Consider the following 21338-nt stretch of genomic DNA (forward strand, 5'->3'; position numbering starts at 1 on the left):
AAACGTTCAAAGTTAAGGTTTATATTTTTAGTATTAAGAAAAATTGCGCTAATTGATAACCAGTGTCGACTCCTATTGCCTGTAATATATTTTTCATTAATTGTTTTAATTAAAGGAGTCTATAAAAACTTATTGGTTTTCAGTAATTTATAATTGATTATCATTATACATTTCGTATTTTTTATATTTCTAAAAATACGAATATATATTGTATTTTGTATCCTACGTTTTGAGATGTATCTTTAAAATTGGATTCGGTTAGAATTACGTAAGAGTACGATAATTATAATTCTAATATAATCGTCGCAATAATTGACAGAAAATCGAACATGAAATTAGATTTCTTTCATTTTGAGCAATTCTCGCAGATTTAATTAGTTATAACATTAGTGATAACTCACTGAAGAATTGGGTTGATCCTGTACAGGTTGGACTTCCAAAGAGACGTGAGGATTCTGGCTGCTCTAGAAGATCGCAATATCGCACGAGTCCTGGGCGCTTGTTATCGCGAGGAACCGTACTGCGTAGTAATGGAATATCTAGAACATGGGGATCTTTGTCAGTTCCTCAAGACGCATATCACTGCCGAGGACGCGCATTCCATGCCAATTGGCGTCAAGACACTCAGGTAACTTTCCAGTGACACATTCTGACATTAATCAAAACCTAGTAACGCATATATAATTCTCTTCGTATTATAACTAATTTCTCTTAAAACTATTAATTAGCATTAATGCCTATTACGTTAATTTCTAAATTACTCTCGAATTTGCGTAATGATTTTTTTATTTCACTATAATATAATACTAGAATGCAATTTAATATGTATCGCCTAAAATATTTTTCTGCTGACTTGTTACTTTATTGATATAGTGAAAGAGCAGTGTTTATTAAAACATTCGCTGCCGTTTTTCCAAAAAATGGCACGCGTGCAGGATGTTTCATTGCATGTAACGGTCGTCGCGGAAATTGAATGTTTTCAAATAAAAGCAACGCAGTATCTTCAAAAATATCAAATCCGAATACTTTTCGTAAATAAAATTGCCAAAAAGTCATGGAACACATACACCTTCATGAAAGCAATATTCCATTTTGTATTATAAAAAAGTATATGTACATATATATAAATATATATTATATATATAGAACCTCATTAGAGATCCTATGCTCCACGCAAGAGTTAAAGGAACATATATATATGTATACATATATACTTGGCTAATATACCTCGCATCCTCGCAACATGAAAATTTTCAGTTATACGAGATGTTCCATGAAAACGCAGCTAAATATTAATCCGCTCGTTACCTCGCATCAAAGCGCTTGAATTCGCGGCGATCACATCTTTAACGATGATAGGTATTACAAATTCCGATTCTCGCACATTCCGGATTTTCTTGTAGCACCAATAAAAAGCCCGGGAAATGTGTGCTCGCCGATAAGTGCTGCGCATTATAGATAAGTATATGCTTCTTTAACACGTTAAGTCGCAGTATCGACTTTTAAATTTTTACGTAATAAAATTCTGCTAATATTCTGCTGAAGTGGCAAAGTAAGAAGGAATATTAAAATCATTTCGCATAAAATGCTTTCAATAATTTTGAGAACTCGACAACAAATATCATAATAAAGCTTAACTGTTCGTTGTACATGCATGCACGGAAAGAATAATGATTTCACTAAAATATCTAAAAATTTAACTAGATACAGATCTGAAAATAATTTTGTTGGATTATCAAAATAATTATATAGGACACTCAAGCTAATTGCTAGAATATTACAACTTTTTGCAGCATTGCTCATTACGTTTGAATTTTCTACATGAATATTTTGATGATGGAACAAAATTATTTTCAGATCTGTATCTAGCTAAATTTTTATTTAAGTAAAATTATTCTTCCTGTGTATTCTACTTAAAAATGTAGCATCAGAGAAATTTATATTTTCCAAATACCAAGCTATTAAAGTTGAAGGACATCATATCGTGGAAATTGCAATTTTTTTAAGAGAAAATTAATTATATTATCTAGCCGTATAATCCGAAAAAGCAATTCTGATCTAACTTCATTAATCTAACATTGTTCGATAATTCATCTACTATATAATGTTAGTGCTAAAATATACGAGTATATTACATAACGTATATAAACCCGACTACGCTGACGTATAAGCAACGCGCTGTTGTTACCGAGCTTAAAGTATTCAAGATTACGGGGCTCCCGAAGTGCTGCAATCGTCTCTAACGAACCGGAGCTCGGTTTCATTTCCAGCGAACTGCCGTCGCTGAAGTTAACACGCAATAAGTTTCTCCCGCGCGAGAGTTTGACGCGTTTATTAATCGTGAGCGACGCACAGCCCTGACACAGCCCCGATTCCCGACGACCTACACCTCGGAGGAATCCCTCCGAGGCGGCGGCGGCGGCGGGCGAATGTATTCGAGTGCGAATACCTTAACTTAGTCCCAGCAAACTCACGCCACTTCGTCGTCGTTTCAGTTTCAACTGTCTCATCTACATGGCGGCACAGATCGCGTCAGGCATGCGGTATCTGGAGAACCTGAACTTCGTTCATCGAGATTTGGCTACTAGGTGAGTACAATAGGACTTTGCTAAAACGAATCTCTCGCGGATTCGCTTTCATCTCTCGAGAATAAACTTACGAGCGAGGCTTTATCGTCCTCAACCGGTATTCACTCTGTATCCAAACACACACTCCATGATTCTCGTCCTCCGTTAGCATAATACGTCATTTATACATTAAGCGGCGTCTACGATGGGATTTTAAAGCATAAAACTTAAGTTTTTAAGTCCTAAGTCGTAAAAAATTGACGCAATCATAATCGATTATTCTCCTCACGTTCGACTGTAATTGATTAATTTCTTACGACCTATATATATAGGACTTGAAACTTAAGATTTACGCCTTAAAATCTTATTGTAGACGCCGCTTCAAGTAATACAAGCTTACAAACGATTACGCGTTATTAATTCTCTATGATGCAATTTTAACAGTCAAAATGACTATATCGCGTACATCTTTTTATTATGTACATATATTCAACAGCCAGTAGTATATTTCTGCAGATTCCGTTATACTCCGCGTGCGAGTCTTAGATTAAACGAAATTGGAGAATGAATCGGAGATTTGAATACAGACGTGAATATGAAGCTCTTTCTCGCGCGAGTGCACCGATGCGCGTCGAGAAGATGTAAGATTACAAGGGAATCTTCTCGGTCGACGTGACGCGAGGAAAATTACAACGTTTCCGTGGCGGCAACAATATGCGGAGGGTTTTATAATTCCTAACGCAGCCGGGGATGATCCCTGTCGCGGGGGAACCGGTTGAAAAACGCGATATATATCTCTCGCCGCGCGATTTTTATTGAAAAGTAATTTCAAAAGTCGGTCGCGGCCAAACGCATGGAAGAGGTATGGTATGGCGCGGCGTGAATGTCGCGGCATGGTTTTTTACGTTATTGCGGAAGGGATAAATGGATCCGTTGCACTCTTGATTTATCTCCCGACGTAAATTTACTCATCCTCCCCGTATTTTTCCCCGTCTCGCTTTCCGCTTCATCGGCTAACAAGACTCCATCCGTGCTATCGACTTTAAATAGTAGCGAATCGAGATTATCTTTCGACGGATGTAACCCTCACGATCTTGTTTGAGATTGTGCCGTCCGCTTTAATTGGCACAGTCTAATAACTAACAGAGATGTTCTCGTGGTGTGTGCTTGTACTCGGTAACGTGTACGTACGTAGAGAGAGGATTTTACCACGTCGAGAGCCCGTTAAAACGGGGATGGGGCACCGATATCGATTCCTCCCCCCTGTTACACTCTCAGGATGAAATTGAATTATACCAACCCCCGCAGTGCATTTCCATAAGCCCCAAAACAAACGGAGCCGAGAACCGCATGGGAAATCAACGATTTGTTAGTGAATCGTCGCGAGGTGTGCGGCGAGAAGAGCAAGCAGCTAGTTTGTGAATGGTACCGTGACCTCGGTGTAGAAAATTTTGACGTTTTATTTATTTTTACTTTTTATCCAATCGCACTCAATCGTCGTAACCATCTGGATCAGCTTATAATATTGTGTCCTTCGTAGATCGATCGCCAAGTGATTCCTCCGGGTTTTTCGCAGGAGCAACCATCAACCCCAAAGTGCGCGACTTCGAGCACACAATAGCCACCTTCCTCAATCCAACATAATGGCCTAATATTTGTCACGTTTGCAGTCGATTTTCCTTTCAACCACTACAAAAGGATATCCGCCTCGCATTAAGTATAAATCGAGATTAAGTATAAATGGGGAAAAGGCCGATTATTGTCTAAAAGGAAGAATTTATACATTTTTTATATGTTTCGATCCAAACGCGTCTTTAACTGAAAGCGCAGAACTGAAAATTTAAGTGAGAGCCTGTGCTGGTAACGAAATTTTAATGCCGGAACTTGCCGATTATTCTCCTTGAATTTTCCATCGATCACAGATAACGCGCAGGCGCCCGTAAATTTAATGATGAAAATATTGCATTAGTGTAAAATATATTGCATCGATTCATCTCATAGATATTACAATTAAAATCGATATTACAAATTACATGATTTATTATACTTATTCTATCGCGACATTTTGCATATAGACGTGTGTATCTTTTTCATATGAACTCCGTATGTTTTCAAACGATTTCCATTTAATTTCCATGCTTCTAATATTGCATAGATAAATCTTCATGATGATCTTCGTGCCACATAACGTATACAGTGACCAGTATCGGTAATCATCGATCTACGAATACAAAGTACACATCTCGTATATGGAACAAAGTCCATCTACGTGGCTGTTATTGAAATGCAATGGCCATCTCGCTGAATCGATAGGACGTTTAGATGCACATATGTGCATATATGTATATCTTCCGCACACACGCGGGCGCATATTCGCGCAAACCGCCGAGCTCTCATAGCACGTGGGACCTAGTTTCCGGCTGGACAGTGTCTCTCAAACCCTCGCTCGTAAATCTTAATGTATAGCGAGAGACACTTCCTGCGAAGCTTTCATGACGATATCAGCCCTGTCAGCATTCCTAAGAGCTTTTGACAGTTCGACCCATCGATTGCAGAAATATCGTTCAGAAGTATCGTCAAAACTACTTCTGTGTCATCCCTGTCTCGTGTACTCCTATATAAAGTCATATACAACAAAATATTGATTTAAATGAACAGAAATATATACATATATATGTATATAAGTAATCCGAAATAATTCGCATTATTATATTAATTGTACTAAGATATAATAATTTTAAATTTATATAGGGTAACTCCGGTATATACGCCGCACCTATCAAAAACTTAATTTATTAAATATTATTTACTATGTTTAAAATAAACGAACTATATCAGTAAAAACTTTGTACTGTCTACTATTATGAACAAAATATTAGAGGTGGGATATATGGCAAAAATGCAAGGGTTTCAACAAACTAAACAAAGAATACGAAAGCAAAGCACTTGTATTTTGCTATACAACATGTTTTATTATTCCTCTACACGTATGTATCACGAAATAACCACTATAGATCTTTTACACGCCTTACAGTAATCATTTTATGTAGATTATAATTTATGATGATGCTACTTGTTACACACACACAGTGACAAATCGATTCAACTCACAATAATTTCATTAATATTAACAGTAAGCTAAAATTATAACTCAATACTAATATAACATAAAGGCATGTAACAAAGTAGTTGCGAGAAAATTACCCCCACTCCTTCTATTTTTTCTGACTTCCGCGGCGTAAATCCCAGCGCGGCGTATATACCGGAGTTACTCTATATATGATTGCGAGAAGTACTCACTATGTTCGATGTTCACTGGTATTCGAAACGAGATATCTTTATGCTCACATTTTCATTAGCATTTTTCATGACAAAATGTTAATAGTGTTGCAAATTTCAAAATATTTTCGAGAGCATTCGAGGGAGTGGAATGTCCGCGTCTGTGATTGCAGCAGCCATAGGTAATCCTTTGGTTAAATTTTTAACATGCCACACACGGAGCTTTATAAAAATTTGCGCGATACGTTATCCTTCTCTGTGCTTTTGTGAGAAAAAAAGCGGGATACGATCCGATCGCGTTGCAAATAGATCGATGCCTTTTGTATAGGTACCGGGATTTAATCAAAATTTAATCAGAATTTAATGGCACCACCGCTGAACTTCCACTTTGATGGCACACGTCAGCGTGACGAACCGACGATATTCAGTGAAATACGCGACCGTATGGGAATTCCACCGTGGGGCATAAATTCTTCGTGACTGGCGGCGTCAAAAGAGAAATGGACATTGCGGGTATCAATGGCGCGCACGCGATACTTTGGAAATGCATTTTTGCCCTTTCTATCGAACGACCTTTGCGCACGATTTATCTATCGCGATAAACGAGAAAGAGCGAAACATTTTTATTCATTTAAATCGAACCGGGCGAAGGATTCCGAGCTGTAGAGTTTAAACGTTATCGAAACCGGTTGGTCGAGTACCGAGGATGTTCTACCGATTCCTCCGCCCGAGACAAACTGCCAATCCATCGCAGGCTCTTATTTCATTCGCGAATGCGCGGTATAGCTATAGAGTCATTGTCAGAACCAAGCCAAGTGAAAAAGAAGGAAGGGATCGATTGCTGATCAAACGGTAATGCAATTCAATTGGCTCGAATGGAAAAAGAATACCAACGAATGAGAAGATCGATAGCTCTATGTAATGCTTTAAAGATGGAAAGGATAGTGGATTCGCGCAGTACGAGTGTTTGATCAACCGGAAAAAATATAAAAAGACCGATATTGTATACGAACGAAGGTAAAATCTCGCATTACAGTTCAACTCGCCAATAACGCTGATAATGTTATTCTGTTAATGTGCGACATCAGAGATTGGTGATAGTGTCGGCACACTACGAATAAATGTACGTCTAAAGGAGCAGAAATAGCAAAAGCCTGTATTCTGTATTCCCGCATGTGGGTATTTCGCATTCCAGTAAAAGAGATTTCCTTCATCCTATTTTGAATCACAAATGTACCGGACGAGTTTTCTTTCGTTTTCCTTCTGGAACAACAAGTGTAGATAGTACCTCGATATTATGTCTAATATTTTTTTTTCTACTGTTCATTCTCACATTCAAAATATTATGTATAAGTTTTAGTTATGCAACTTCTAATTTCAATTTAGCCCAAAAAAAAATGCAATATAAACATTCTTACGTTTCTCTGTAAAGGGAAAATCTGTTTCTCAGGTAGAAATAGTTTTTGTTAAAAGATCCGAAAATACTTTTGTTCATATCTTCTCTCTTGCGGCAAAATTCTATGCTTTTCTTTGCGGCAAGTATAGGCAAACTTTAATACTAAAGTATTGTGCGTTTAACTCGTAATACAGTCATTCAGCCTCGCAGATCCCAACATTGGATTTAGAATGTAACTTCGAGCGATAGAGGAAGCCACGGTTCTCCTTATCCACCCTCGAGAATACTGAAGACTGTAGGTATGCAAGAATTTTATTCTCCGCTGACGAGAGCTTACGTGTTCGAACAACCGGTTAAAAATTCAAAGAAGTCGGCTTTTCTTCTACGCTTACTTCCTCGCCGTACTTCTACCTGAGAAACCTTTCGATGGTTCATTTGTTTCTTTTCCAATGCATATCCAATATTCAACTTTCAATCTAACTTGAGGCCGAACGTCCGACTTCGATGTTGATACGCTGGAATGGACTTCAATTATACAACCGCGTCAATCAGTCAAGTACACTTAACGTTTCTATTCCTATTGACAATAGCGCTCGTGCTTGCGTCAAATGGCCAAGTGATTCCGAGTTTAACTTCGACTTGCAACTTGCACAATGACAGGGGTGATTCTCTTTATCCATCGAAGAAGTCGTCGCGAGCTGAATGTAGACATTCTGCTTCCTGCCAAGAAAGCCTGTCTTTGTTCCGATTTCAATTACAGATGCGAAGGAGGCCTTTCGTCATGCTCGATATATCTGATTTTTTCTTTTCCTGATCCTTCTTTCTCACATTTTTACGCGTAAAGCTACTATAATATCATCAATTTCCTTGTTTCTCTACAATAATTTTAGATTAAAATTCTCTTGTATAAATGTAAAATAAGAGATGAATAATGAATAAGTTAAGAAACTAACGATTTTAATGGTATTTTATTATTAACTAATGATTTTAATCGTATTTTATTATTATTTTAATTGACAAAGATAAGTTCTGAATAATTACTCTCATAATCTGTTGAAATTATTAAAATTTAGGTAATAGAAATTAATGACTTTGATTTGCATAGAGAGCATAGCATTTTCTAATGTATTAATATATACAATTAAATAATATATCTGTGTAAAATTTCTATATGTATTAACGAATTATCTATTAATATGTTTAAATCCTTAAATATTTTAAATAATCACATAAAATAATTTTAAATTTATATTACAATATCATGAATATGTACCGACGCATATTTTATTGGAATTAACTATAAATAACAAATAATATATTAGTAAGCATTAGTCTATCTGATATCCGGATATTAGGAAATTAAAATTTTATGAGACATAAATTTTACACAGATTTCGGATTTCCGTGATCAGGATTTATTATTTTTGGTATTAATGCGAGCGATCAAAGTTCTAACCATCATATTATGGAGCGGAGATCATCACACCTGATTTATACTGCAACAGCTTCAATGCGAAGCGTGAACGCGGCTTATTGCATTACTGTCGTACTCTACAATATAGGGAGAACCGGGGTCAGCCCCATCGACGCAGTAGCCCGATGGCGAAGTAGCCAATAGCAATGATCGATAAAGCGCCCCTAATTAACCAGGTTCTGCTGCCAAATTGGAGCTTTGTTCCGGTGGCGAAATTAATTGATTCTATCTATTCCATACCCATACTATTCGGATAACGTTTGGTTGGGCGTCTCTCAGATAGCGAAGATTAGTTCGTCTTTAAAGCGAACTGGTCAATGTCTGAAGCTTTGAGCGGAAGTTGCATGAATGCTTATCCATCTGTAATTGTAAGTTCTCCTCAGGGAAATACTTGAACGTATCTTTAGTGGAACCCGCTCAAAGGACAAACGAGATGAAATATCAGACGCATTCGTGATAAGAGATATTAAGTAATTACGTCTATTACATATTAAGATTAAATATATAGATATATATATTTATTAGCGACTCCCCTCAAGGTTGCACTCTTTTATAACAATCGCATTACATAAAATCTTAATTATTAAGATTAAATATATATAATACAACTTCTGCTATCTCCGCAGATACTGTCAAATGGATAAATTGTTGATATCAAGTTTTTCTCTTAAAAGAAACGATTTACGATTACTGTTGCGATAATTCAATGTGGAGAAAGTTTATTCACGCATCGAGTATAATTGCACATCCGTGTGTGTTTGGGCAGGAAATGCAGCTCGACCACATACGCGAGTAAATGTTACATGCAGACAACCATTGTCGCTTCCGGTTGACTGCCATGCACAGAATGCGTACGCGTATGCAGATTGGCGGGCACGCTATGCACCCCACGCGGCCACGTACCGTCGAGAGATCAATCTGGCTTCGTCTCTTTCGTTTTCAGACAAGCCGCTCGGAAAAGTATTCGATTCGGCGCGCGCGAACTTGTGACGAAACTCTCTCGTTCAATTCCTAGAAATACTCGAGCTATCCTAAAGTCTACCTTAAGCGTTATATTCCGATCGAACAATTTGCGGAGATTATCGAGCAGCACACGAAAATCAATGTAAAATAATGCGGATTTTCTCTCGACATGATAATAGAACACCCCAAAAAAAAATAATTTTAATATTAGCAGAAACCGCTAAATCTTAGAGGATTTTATTCTTATATACGGCCTCAAGAGGAATCTTCTGAAATCAAGAGGAAAGTATGCTAAGCACAATATTCTTACAGTTAGAGTACTTTCGTTTTGCATCTGCATTAAAAATCTTGCTGTTCCTAATATAATTTACTCGTAAGAGGGCACTCCGCTTTCAGTAAATATATTCCTCTTCATACAAGAGGAAAACTGTTAGAATAATCTCCAATACATTTTTATGAATAGTCTAGTGTATTGGAAGAGGAATACTCTTTCTGTAAAAGTTTCTGCTTAGAATATGAAGTTACCGGAAATTTCACTTTACAATTAGATTATTTTTTTGGGGTGAAATAATTTCACTTTCTCTCTATATGTTATAATTTTGTTTGTAGGAACTGTTTGGTCGGTAAGGCTTATCATATCAAAATCTCGGATTTCGGCACGGACAATGAACTGTACGCCTGCGATTACTACAAGGTCGATGGAACCATGCCGTTGCCGGTACGATGGATGGCATGGGAGTCAATATTTTTGGTAAGCTGTGTCCTCGACTATTTTATTTCGAATGGCACTTCACAATGTGTCGAGATTTATCGGTAATTCTCGAACCGCTGCAGGCGTCGAAATTCTCAAATAATGTACGTTAAATCCGATTTTCAGGGAAAGTACACGACCAAGAGCGACGTGTGGGCTTTCGCAGTCACCCTCTGGGAGATTTTGAATCTTGGTAGACGTGTTCCCTACGAACATCTGTCCGACGAGGAAGTGGTGCAGAGCCTGCGGCAACTGCATCATGCCGCTGACTGCAGCAACGCTAATCCTGAAGACAGTTGCAAGGAAGATCCTAGAAACGGCTTCGATTATCTGCCTCGGCCCACCGCGTCCTCCAAGGACATCTACGATCTGATGCTCGAGTGTTGGCAACGAGAGGAAACTGAGAGACCGACTTTCCGTGAGATATCGCTCTTTCTGCAGCGGAAAAATCTTGGATACGCTCCAACATCCTGATATTGAGCCCCAAATTTCAGCGAGTGCGACATTCTTAATAGTCATACAAATCGGAACAAGCTTGTTTCTGAAACGGAACGACGAGTGTGCAATGACGGACAACGTTCTTATCCGAGGTACTGCAAGAAATAACGAACGAAGAATGATTGAGTGAGAAGAAGGATTGAGAAAAGAAGGCGAGAGATACGATGAGAGGACATATTACGTATCGCGACATCGAAATGATAAGTACAATGGAACTTTATTGTCCGTCAACGAAACAAGGCTTTGAAACTTGGAGTTTACGACAGAAATCGATCGTCCTTCTATTTCGTCTCCCCATCCATACGTGTACTTTTTTCGGACAACGAGTATTAGCAGACAGGAAATAAAGTTAGAATAGGTAGAAGAGTTAAGTGCGAGTTGAATCTTTGAGAATTAATCTTATGATACGGGATTTGTTGAACTACGAAGAGTTCAAGGTATATCGCGTGCCGCGTACAACTGATCTTCGTAGAATTCTCAGTAGCGAGACTGTTCGAGCATATCTAATCGATTTAGGACACCAAGTACGGATCTCGACGCGAGTATTCACGACAGAGTATCGTGCGAAGATCTATACTGGAATAAACCTATTAGGACTCTTTTCGAAAATGTAAGAAAAGATAAGAACGGACGCGAATTTGAGAACACGACAATCGAACGAGAGCGGAATAAAGAGTTTGTCGTAGGTAACCGTTCGGCAAAGAATCTCTGAGGGTATTTGAAGAATGGACGTTTGTGAGATAATGAAACCGAGGAGAATTCTCTCATCAGGAACTTAGGAGCAATATCATATGTAACTGTAATACAGCTGTGAACATTCCTGCACGGATGGGTACCTATACTGCGCAATTAGACAATTACGCAAATAGGAAGAATCGTTACTTAAAGATTAGGGCTCCTTCGGGATTATATCATTTTGATTAAGGGTTCGATGAGAAATGTGTAAATCACATTGACGTACGGCAATATAGCAGCTACGATATTAGACGCTACAACTGTTCGAATTAATATCGTAAAGCATTATAACTGTATTTTATGAACGTGTGGGTGCCTATTTCTCCCTTTCTCTTTATCGCTCTCCTTTACTCTCTTTCAACATATATTGGTATCGTCCCCAGACACTCTGGGCCTATTTGTGAGACGAATCTACATGTGTGATTTACATCGTGAAATCCTTTATCGTCATAAGACATATCGCGAAATGGCGAAATAATTATTATCGTGATGCAATGACGCATCAATGAATTATCTGATAATAAGAAAATTAAACGTCTTTTTAACAATACTTTTGGTTCGTATCTAAACAAAGATTTGTGTGAAACGTAATACATGTGAGAGAATACTGAATAACTTCAGAAGCAGTCAAGTGTCTGTAAAGATTTCTCGATAATACACGTTTATTCGAATGTAACTACTGCAATCACAGTTAATGTGAATGGAATTTGTTGTCATAACTGATGAATATCATACATCGTAAGCGTAAGGTAGATGAAGGGTAACGTTTTACCTATTCTGCATTGGAAGATGGTAATAGATTACGTATCATGACTATGACACATCATAATTGTAACTTTATATGATAGGCGGGATCAATGAAATTAGAATATTGTATATATAGGCGTATCGTAGTAAGGAATGTTATCATTACATTTTTTCAAGAATGACAAGTGAAAATCGAATTGACTTTGAGATAGCGCCACACGCGCTCGCTTGTAATTTGGTATTAATGTGGAAACGATGGCAATTGTTTAGCTTCCGATAAGTTATATATCCATAGCAAGTGGTAATAGGTTGACGAAAGTTTAACATATCGGAATGTACTTTCTCATAAAATTTAAAAAGAGAAAATGCGCGAAGGAAAGTGAGTCGTAATCGCTTTCAAACACTTGGAAATTAACGGGCTTATATCCGTTATGCGTTTTCGTTGTACTCGACTTCGATAATATATTTCGATTAATTTTAAGTTCCGTGTATTTATACCAGATGGACTATTATAACTTATGCGATATTTAGCGGATAGACGATGTTACCGTTATATCATTAAAATACTATTTATATAAATTAACATAATACCGCGTAAGGAGTAGAGATGGTACGGAGGCATAGCCATACGTAGTTAAAATATACGCGTTGAATTTAAACGTAACTGGAATTGCTTCTATATCACCGAAATCGAGATCGTCTAAAGCGAGTGGAAGAGAATTATAATTAATGCAAATTCGCGTATAAATTAACGAGGTAAGAAATAGGCAATACCAATTTTTGATCTTGCCAGAAGTAAATAGTAATAGCCAATCGATTAAGCCTAAGATTGTTAAGTCTAATTTACATTTTGCATAAGAGTATCGGATGATCAACAGACATATAATTTCGTGTTGTCGCGAAACGTTTTGGCCAATCGATTTTTCGCACCGATTGTGACTGAGTTGAAACAATAATACTACCCGTCTCTCTCGTTGGTACATTTTTAGTCCGAAGCAAACTGCCATTATATTTCTAGATGATAATAGAAAATGAATTGTAGTTGCGTTTAGATTCGCCAATATAAGCATAACGCTGCCTTTGGCTATATTGTTGCCCTTTACTGCTAACGAGTAACTTACTTGTCTACTCATGTGATAATTTAGTATATTTCTACGTATCTACCTGTACCTACCAATTCAAAAATCTTCATGGCGAAAGGATTATTCCAAATTACTTTGTTTTTACTATAAATCGTAGTTCAGATAAAATATTATCTATAATCAATTCTATATTAATAAAAATCTGAAAGGCAGAACAATTATGAAGAATGATGAGAATACAGGTCCTACGTTAGGATCTAGCAGCTTTATATAAATCCAAAACACAGCTGCTCCATAATTTATTAGTTAGTGACGTTAGTGAAATAGGATAATATACTCATAAAGAAAATATGCGTAATCCTTTCTCTATGCAAAGATTCGCTATTATAATCTAGATAACTTACTTCTACCTAGCGTGCCCTTTTTCCAATGACGGTTAATTATATTCTTTGTGAACAATTCGAGCTCTATCAATGGCATCAATGAAGTAAATGTTTGGAACTGCAGTAACAGGGACGAGTAAAAATATTTTGTTCGAGCATTGTGAGGTACGAACACGCTAGATCCTTATGAAATTTCATTTTTTGAAGACCCTACATATATTGATAAGCTCGATTTCAAATATCGTTTTAATTGCAATGATATTTCCTTATTATTCAACTATATACATTGCTGATTTCTTCGATATACATTTTAAATGCGTATTATTGACAATCACGCTTGCCTCGGAATTTAGAAAATATATTTAGTATCAATCGCGACTTTTTTAAAATACGATTACAACTAATAGAATTGACATTTTATAATTTATAAAATATAATAATTTAAGACATGATCTCTTCTTTATCATCTTAATTCTCGAAAACAAATATAATTTTATTAGCGCGAAAGGAAATATTAGGTTTCTTATACGTATAACAACCAAATAATATGCTAATAAATTTCAATTACCATGTTTTCAAGATAAAAACGAACGTTAAAGATGAACGTTATAATTCCATGAAACTACATAATGATCATTAATATCGTCATTAATATTATGCGTTCGCGTATATTGTATACGATGTTATGCTTAATTTAGAAATCATTTCAGATAAATTTAAACTGCATCGTACAAAGTGGTATATCATTATGATTAAAAGATTACGGCAATGAAATTAATATATTTATAATCGTTGATAAATTTTTTCTTTCGTGCACGAGCGAAATATAATTTCGATATACCGTATTGTTGACCTCTATGGTGGAATTGCGAGGAATTTACAGGTAATCGTGGATAAACTGAGGAAGAGCTCATCTAGTTGTATTTTCTATCTAGGTAGGGGCAACACTCACACGGCTATATCACTCGGCTACGTATCGCACACTTTTAGACATTTCCTTCCTAAAAAATTATCCGATATAGACGAAATTCTCAGGATTAACACAAAAAGTCTTCGATCTTTAACAAGAGAATTGCAGCGAAACTGACCATTGGCCACGGTGGGTTGCCCATGCCTGTTCTACGCTATCAAACCTTGATCGTTATAGTCATAAAATTATTTTGTACTAAGAACTGTTTATAATTTTGTATCTAATCTCTGTAAATATCAAGCAGATTGTCTATGAGTAATAAAGCTTGAACAAACTCGATTTAAGTAGACTATATATAAACGGGGAAAAAGTATATATATATATAAATATATATAAATATATATAAATACAAGTATTTATAATACATTTATATTTTATTTAGTCGTAAGGCAGCGAAGAGATGTAAGTAAATTTCGCGTAAGCGGATCGGTAACGTAACAATGTACAACGATCTAGAAATTATTTGTATTATAAAGATGACAATTAAGGGACAAATCATAAAAGTATACATGTTACTCAGTAGTCGTGTATATATATACATATACTATACATCTAGAATCTACCTAGTCATGTACGACACTTTATAACAATTAAAGTGTATCCCTGACAACAAATGCAAAATGCAATGTGTACTGTTCTTTGACGATTCTTGCTTAAATAGAGATAACAGAGAATACTGATGCGGTCGACAACCATCGAGGAGAGGTTGAACTTTTCAAGCGAATTATCATTTCAATTTCGCCACAAAGTTCGCTCGTCTCGATTACATTGCTACATATAAGGTGCAGATAAATTCTACCGAATTCGTAAACTTTTGTGCGTCGTAGACCTGAACACATCATTTATATAACTTACATGTGTATATCATTAAAGAAACAACATACAACTTGTAAGTTCCATTATCCATTATTCATGAAGCACAACGATAAATCTATTTGTATTGGAAAATCAGTCATATCACTTATTTCATGGAATTCCTATCATCCCACAAACTCTCTTTGCATCGTATTACATTAATTTGTATCAATAATTCCACTAAAATACAATGCATGTAGCTTAAAAAAAAACCAAGCTTTTTTCGTTAAATAAGAAAATGTCAATTTTCTTTTATTCTTTCTTTACTTACGTATTTTATTTTCTTATAGTTCATATTCATTCTGATTCCCGCTTTTTCCTTCAGGATATCTATTGAGAGGGGCGTTAGGTAGATTCGCAAGCTACGCGACTGTACGACTGGCAGATCACTAATAATATTCATTCAATGCTTGTATGAACGAATGAATGAGACTACGGTCCACTTGATGCTACAAATTAATGCTTCGAAGCGTTTGATTGACCAATCGGAAGAAAGAATTTTATTAATTAACCAATCAAAAAACGCTTCGAAGCATTTGTAGCATCAAGTGGACCGCGCCCTGTGAATCTCATTATCATCAAACATAACAATTATATGTATAATGTTTAAATTTGTTTATTTAACTATAAATAAACTGAAGAAGTATAGTAACTTTAAGAATTTTACATTTGAACCGCAAAAATGAATGATTCATTGTGGAAAAATTGTAAATAAGGTGAAGTGAATTGAAAATTGAACGAAAATGCTGCCGCATACGTTGTTGTATATATAAAAAACAACTATATGAAAAATGTTTACAAAAACAAAATAACTTAAATTCACGAAGAAAAAAAAAGAAAAAAGTATTATTCTACAGTATTGTCTTTGCTTCAAAGAAAAAATTATAACATTTATAAAAATTAAATTTAGAACATTTTTATAAATGAAGACCCTACATATAATCAGATAGCAACGATGTAGTCTTGTTTGTGATTGGTCCGACATTTTTCTTCAATTCGCCACAGTTGTTTGAAATGTATTTTATTATTTAGCATTTTTTGACGATGAATTGTTGCAGAAAAATGCTGGCGCATCCAATCATTTTTATTCGGAAAGAAATACTTATATTTAAGGAATTATGCAAAATTGAGAAAAAGTTGGACTACACGGAACTATGGCTCTACATAATACTTACAACGTTCGCGAGCATCGTTTGTCCTTGTTTAATTTGATGAACAACAAGGACGAAAGGATTCCACGAGTGTTGAGTCTTAAATAGAACGCAGCCTACGTATATTCACTGCGTGTTTACTTATGTCCGCCAGAAACTATGAAACTTATAGAGCTGCTACATTTACGGTGACTACACTGCAGTGAGTAAGAGTGAGATAGCACATCTTTCTCTCTCGCACAATTTTGAAGAAAAATGCCGGACATTGTTGTGGTTAGACTCCGATTACAGGTTCTTTATTTACAAGTACATTTTCACATGTAACAAAACTTGAGTTATCTGATATGATTGATGTAGACATAGATATGTTTTATATTATACCACCAAATGGTGAGATACCGCTATATATTATGGAAGATTGTATTCTGACTAGATTAGAGTATTTGAGGCTCCTAAGTGAAGGATCTGCTAATGAATTTGATGGGAAATTTGAGTACTTATTAGAAAATTCTACCTACGATAAAATTGGACATTTTGTATTAAGGTAAGTATATGTTAGAATTTTTTAGACAATCTTTAATAATTAAATATAATTTAAATATTTTATTAAAGAATAAATAATATACAATTTAAAAAAGTTCATGTGTCTAAAGTAAAGGAATTAAACACAGATAGAACTATAAAAATCTGTACTTCTAATTAATTAAACATTGCTGTCTATTGTTTTAGGTTATTAGCTTCTACATCGTCAGATTTATGTATATATTGGATTGGCAAAGAATCATTATTATTTAAACATAGATTAGATAGTCTAACACCTAGACGACTGCATAAATTATTAAAGCAAATTACATGGAAACTGCAAATATTTAAAGATAAGAAAAGTACAATTGACACGACTCTGATTGAGTTATGCAAATTTTATTTGCAGCCCTTAGTTTTTAAACATCTGACATCAAATTGTCACAACTGCGATAATTTTCGATACGAAAGTATGAATACAGAATGTTATTTATATATAAAAAATTTTCAAATAAACAAACTAATTTCTTATTTCTTATTTCATATTTCAGTAAGGTTCGAAATAGTGCCAGATTTGGTAAAAGAAAGAGAACTAGCGCTTAATAATGGAAATGTCATCACGCATTGTTCAGATTGGAAAAAAGTACTTCGATTATTATTTAGTAATTATGTAATCAATGAAATGAATATCATGAAAAGACAGTCACAACATATCATAAAACATGATCTTAGGTTCCACATTTTAAATCAGAAAATTCAATCCTATCTCTTCAAGGAAGGTGTTCCTCATGGAAAAGTAACTATTAATAATATAGAAGCAGAAGCACAGAAATTCCCATTATGTATGCAACATTTGCATTCTCTATTAAAAAGAAGACATCGTCTCAGTCACTATGCGCGTTTATACTACAGCCTTTTTCTAAAAGAAATAGGAATGACCCTAGAAGATTCAATTGTATTTTGGAAGCAAGAATATTCCAAGCCACATACTTGTACTTCAGTATGTTCACACAATTGGCAATCCAATGAGAAAAAATTTATATATAGCATCAGGCACATGTATGGTTTAGAAGGATCCCGAAGAACTTACAAGACGCCTGACTGCAATTTCATTTGTGTAAGTACAAAAATGTCACACAAAGTCTTTTCTAATCTACATAAACATTTATATTATTAGAATTACTTTTTCAAACATCGAAACTATTGTAGGTTGGTATTAGTGGAACAACATACGAGGGTGGTTGTCCTTTTAAGGATTTTGATAAGAGTGTACTCAGAAATCTTTTACAAGCTTCAGTAAATGAAGATGAAATTGAAAAATTTATAAATAACGTATCTACTAAAGATCCAGAAGTTCTCTGCACTACATTTCTGAAACTCGTACGCAAAGATGACATTAACGACGTCGTTATCAAAAGTCCAGTACAATACTACCAAAGAATGATTAATTAATATTAATTCTATCTTCGTAATGAAAAATGTATACAATTAATGCCTTCATTCGTGCCAGTATTTTTTGTTATTCAATTCAAGATGTTACTTATATATATTTTGTAGATATTACAAAACAATCATAAAGATAAATAAATTATATTAATGTTTAAACAATTATTTGTTACTAAATGATTGCAGAGCATCTTCTACAACACAACGACTTACACCATCTTCAACTAATACAGCATGTACTCCAAGTTTACCAACTTCCATGATATTTCTAGCCTCATCGTCAAAAAATATCATATCTTTATAATCAGTGTGAGAACTCTTTCGAATGCTGAAAGCAACATAAATTGTAGTTTTAAACTAGTTATAAGTTATACAATATAAGTTAATACAACCTAATACTTTATGAATATTATACAAGACTTACTTCGAAAAATGTGTGACTTTGCTACCAGGAAATATTTCAACATACTTGAAATATTTCTTCCAGCCAAATGCATCTATTAATTGTTTAGCCCCCTTTATCTCTGCTGTACGTGATGCTATACCCAGTTCATATCCTTTTCCTGATAACTGTTTTAATACATCAGGAACATCAGAGTAGTGGTCTACGTCACGACCACGTGCATCTATTACTTTATTTCGTGCTCTAAAAGTTTTCTTCTTTAAGTTGAACAAAAATTCTTAAAATACTACATAATCTTATCAATTTTTAATGCACGCACCCTTTCTTAAATGGTGGCTCTACAAAACTGTCTACCCAAAACGGCCACAAGGTATAATCTGAAATGTAATATCCTTTCCATTTCTCCAAAAATCACATTCTAAATAATTCTTATTATAACATAAAGAAAAAAGATAATTATTATAAATGTGTCATACATCTAAATAGTAATGTTCACGACTTTGCCTGTATATACCTAAATCAAAGACGATGATTTTCGGTTTTTTCTCCATTTGTTTCTTGATTGACTTACAAGGAGACAGACAAAATTAATCAATGACAAAGCACTGTCACTAATATGAGTAATTTTCTTAGATAAATAATAAAACTAGAAATCTCTCTCACACGGTGAGTGTGAAAACCTAACTTGACTTAATTCCTTCCATTACCATCTGCACTTATTTCGACTAGTAAGTTCTTATTCCAACCACTAGAGGGTACTAGAAACAATTTTTTCAAACGAATACTCGTAGAATTAATTAACGGTCTTCATCAAGTATAAAAATCACATTTTAAAGGAAACAATCATGATTACCACAATTTAATTGCTATTGTTAATGTTAGTATCAGCTAATTATTATTTTGATTAACTCATTTGCATAATTAGTTTGGGGAAAAGCCATCACATAAAAACTTATACGATTGCATGAAGTTTATCTGATAGATCTGTCACGCATCCACGCTCGATCTATTCAAAATATATTTACATATAATAACTATTCAGAAGTTTTCTTGATGCTTTCGATATCACGTGCTTAATTGTTTCCATACGATATTATTACAAGTAATAACTTAAAATTGGATATGATGAGATAAGTGACGCTACAGTCACGTGGAAGTCACCTGAGTATCTCTCATTTAATAAAGCAAAAAGAGAGAGAGAGAGAGTCTAATCAATACATTTAATTATATATTAATGATATATACGTACTCAGCGATAATTCCGTGGTAATTGTGCTTCGCCGCTGCAAGCAAATATCGAAAAGAGGCACACAAATACACAACAAAAGCACTACAAACCGCATCGACCGCACTGATACTGTATTCGTTTATTCGCATTGCATGCTCCAACATGCTCCAACATGCTTCTGCCTTAGTTTGTACTCACTTCACTCCGACGAGCGCGTTGGAGCATGTTGGAGTATGTTGAAACACGCGACGAGAAGAAACGAAGCATGACGTAACGGCTCCCGCAAACTGAACGCGATAACTGACAAAAACAATTGCCACATGGCGACAACGAAGTTATCGCACTAACCAATCATTCTATTGGCTCCCGCAATAAAAAACGCGGGAACGCTTGCCGCGCGGCGGAAATTGTCGCACTGACCAAACATTTTATGTTCTTAAGTCGGCCTCACTTTGCAAAACTTCTAGAAATTATGCAATACTACTTCCACCGTGAGGTAAAAGTTGAATTGAGCTCAATTTTTGTCGCGCGGTGAAATTTTGTTCGGCTAGCTGCTTTGTCAATTTGAAAGCGCTCATTATCTGCAGAGATAGAACTATTCTTCTAGATCTGAAAGTATGGTCCAATCAGCGTGAAGAAAATTTCCAACAATTGCAAAATAAACGTTCTACTAATCGCAGTCAACCATAGGTCTGTTTTTTATTGTTTCATTCTCTAAACTGCACACGGTGCAATAAAGTCATCGTATTGGCTGCAGTAAAGATCAGAATGACGCTTGTGTCGACTTGTGTCATCAAATGGAAAGCACCCAATACGATGGCAAGATTCTAATCCAGCTAGCAATCCAGCAGAAAAACAAGCATCGTGTGCCGCAGGCTTAAGTTCGGA

The 21338-nt window shown here is 35.4% G+C and overlaps 3 protein-coding genes across 4 annotated transcripts in view; 2 read left to right on the forward strand and 1 right to left on the reverse strand.

Annotated features, from left to right (window-relative positions):
* The window catches only part of LOC108769373 (epithelial discoidin domain-containing receptor 1), a 169334-nt gene extending 155117 nt beyond the window's left edge, over nucleotides 1-14217 (forward strand). For both annotated transcript variants that reach the window (XM_018520313.1, XM_018520314.1), the window contains exons 13-16: nucleotides 428-628; nucleotides 2496-2588; nucleotides 10289-10430; nucleotides 10557-14217. In XM_018520313.1, the coding sequence (XP_018375815.1) occupies nucleotides 428-628; nucleotides 2496-2588; nucleotides 10289-10430; nucleotides 10557-10904 (784 nt within the window). In that variant the 3' untranslated portion in view covers nucleotides 10905-14217. The remainder of the gene's footprint in view (nucleotides 1-427; nucleotides 629-2495; nucleotides 2589-10288; nucleotides 10431-10556) is intronic.
* Nucleotides 14218-15241: 1024 nt separating this feature from the next.
* Nucleotides 15242-19917, reverse strand: LOC108769347 (magnesium-dependent phosphatase 1). Its single transcript, XM_018520266.1, has 5 exons — nucleotides 19737-19917; nucleotides 19542-19599; nucleotides 19244-19465; nucleotides 19033-19147; nucleotides 15242-15674 (listed from the first exon to the last, which is right to left on the reverse strand). The coding sequence occupies exons 1-5, from the start codon at nucleotides 19771-19773 to the stop codon at nucleotides 15609-15611; spliced, it is 498 nt and encodes a 165-aa protein (XP_018375768.1). The 5' UTR covers nucleotides 19774-19917; the 3' UTR covers nucleotides 15242-15608.
* Nucleotides 16949-18922, forward strand: LOC108769346 (probable DNA primase large subunit). The gene is made up of 4 exons (XM_018520265.1): nucleotides 16949-17395; nucleotides 17581-17843; nucleotides 17925-18490; nucleotides 18583-18922. Exons 1-4 carry the CDS (start codon nucleotides 17196-17198, stop codon nucleotides 18823-18825), a joined length of 1272 nt encoding a protein of 423 aa, XP_018375767.1. The 5' UTR covers nucleotides 16949-17195; the 3' UTR covers nucleotides 18826-18922.
* Nucleotides 19918-21338: the final 1421 nt, after the last annotated feature.

Source organism: Trachymyrmex cornetzi, unplaced genomic scaffold, assembly GCF_001594075.2.
Source record: "Trachymyrmex cornetzi isolate Tcor2-1 unplaced genomic scaffold, Tcor1.1 scaffold9, whole genome shotgun sequence".
In the NCBI taxonomy this organism is placed as follows: Eukaryota; Metazoa; Arthropoda; class Insecta; order Hymenoptera; family Formicidae; genus Trachymyrmex; species Trachymyrmex cornetzi.

What these genes read in the sequence shown, in the direction of transcription:
- LOC108769346 (XM_018520265.1), top strand. Translation starts at nt 17,196, where the DNA reads ATGATTGATGTAGACATAGATATGTTTTATATTATACCACCAAATGGT. An exon ending in ATTGGACATTTTGTATTAAG is followed by an intron (nt 17,396 to 17,580) that starts GTAAGTATATGT and finishes CTATTGTTTTAG; the next exon opens with GTTATTAGCTTCTACATCGT. An exon ending in CGATAATTTTCGATACGAAA is followed by an intron (nt 17,844 to 17,924) that starts GTATGAATACAG and finishes TTCATATTTCAG; the next exon opens with TAAGGTTCGAAATAGTGCCA.
- LOC108769347 (XM_018520266.1), bottom strand. Translation starts at nt 19,773, where the DNA reads ATGGAGAAAAAACCGAAAATCATCGTCTTTGATTTAG. An exon ending in AATCATCGTCTTTGATTTAG is followed by an intron (nt 19,600 to 19,736) that starts GTATATACAGGC and finishes ATTACATTTCAG; the next exon opens with ATTATACCTTGTGGCCGTTT. An exon ending in AAAGTCACACATTTTTCGAA is followed by an intron (nt 19,148 to 19,243) that starts GTAAGTCTTGTA and finishes TGTTGCTTTCAG; the next exon opens with CATTCGAAAGAGTTCTCACA.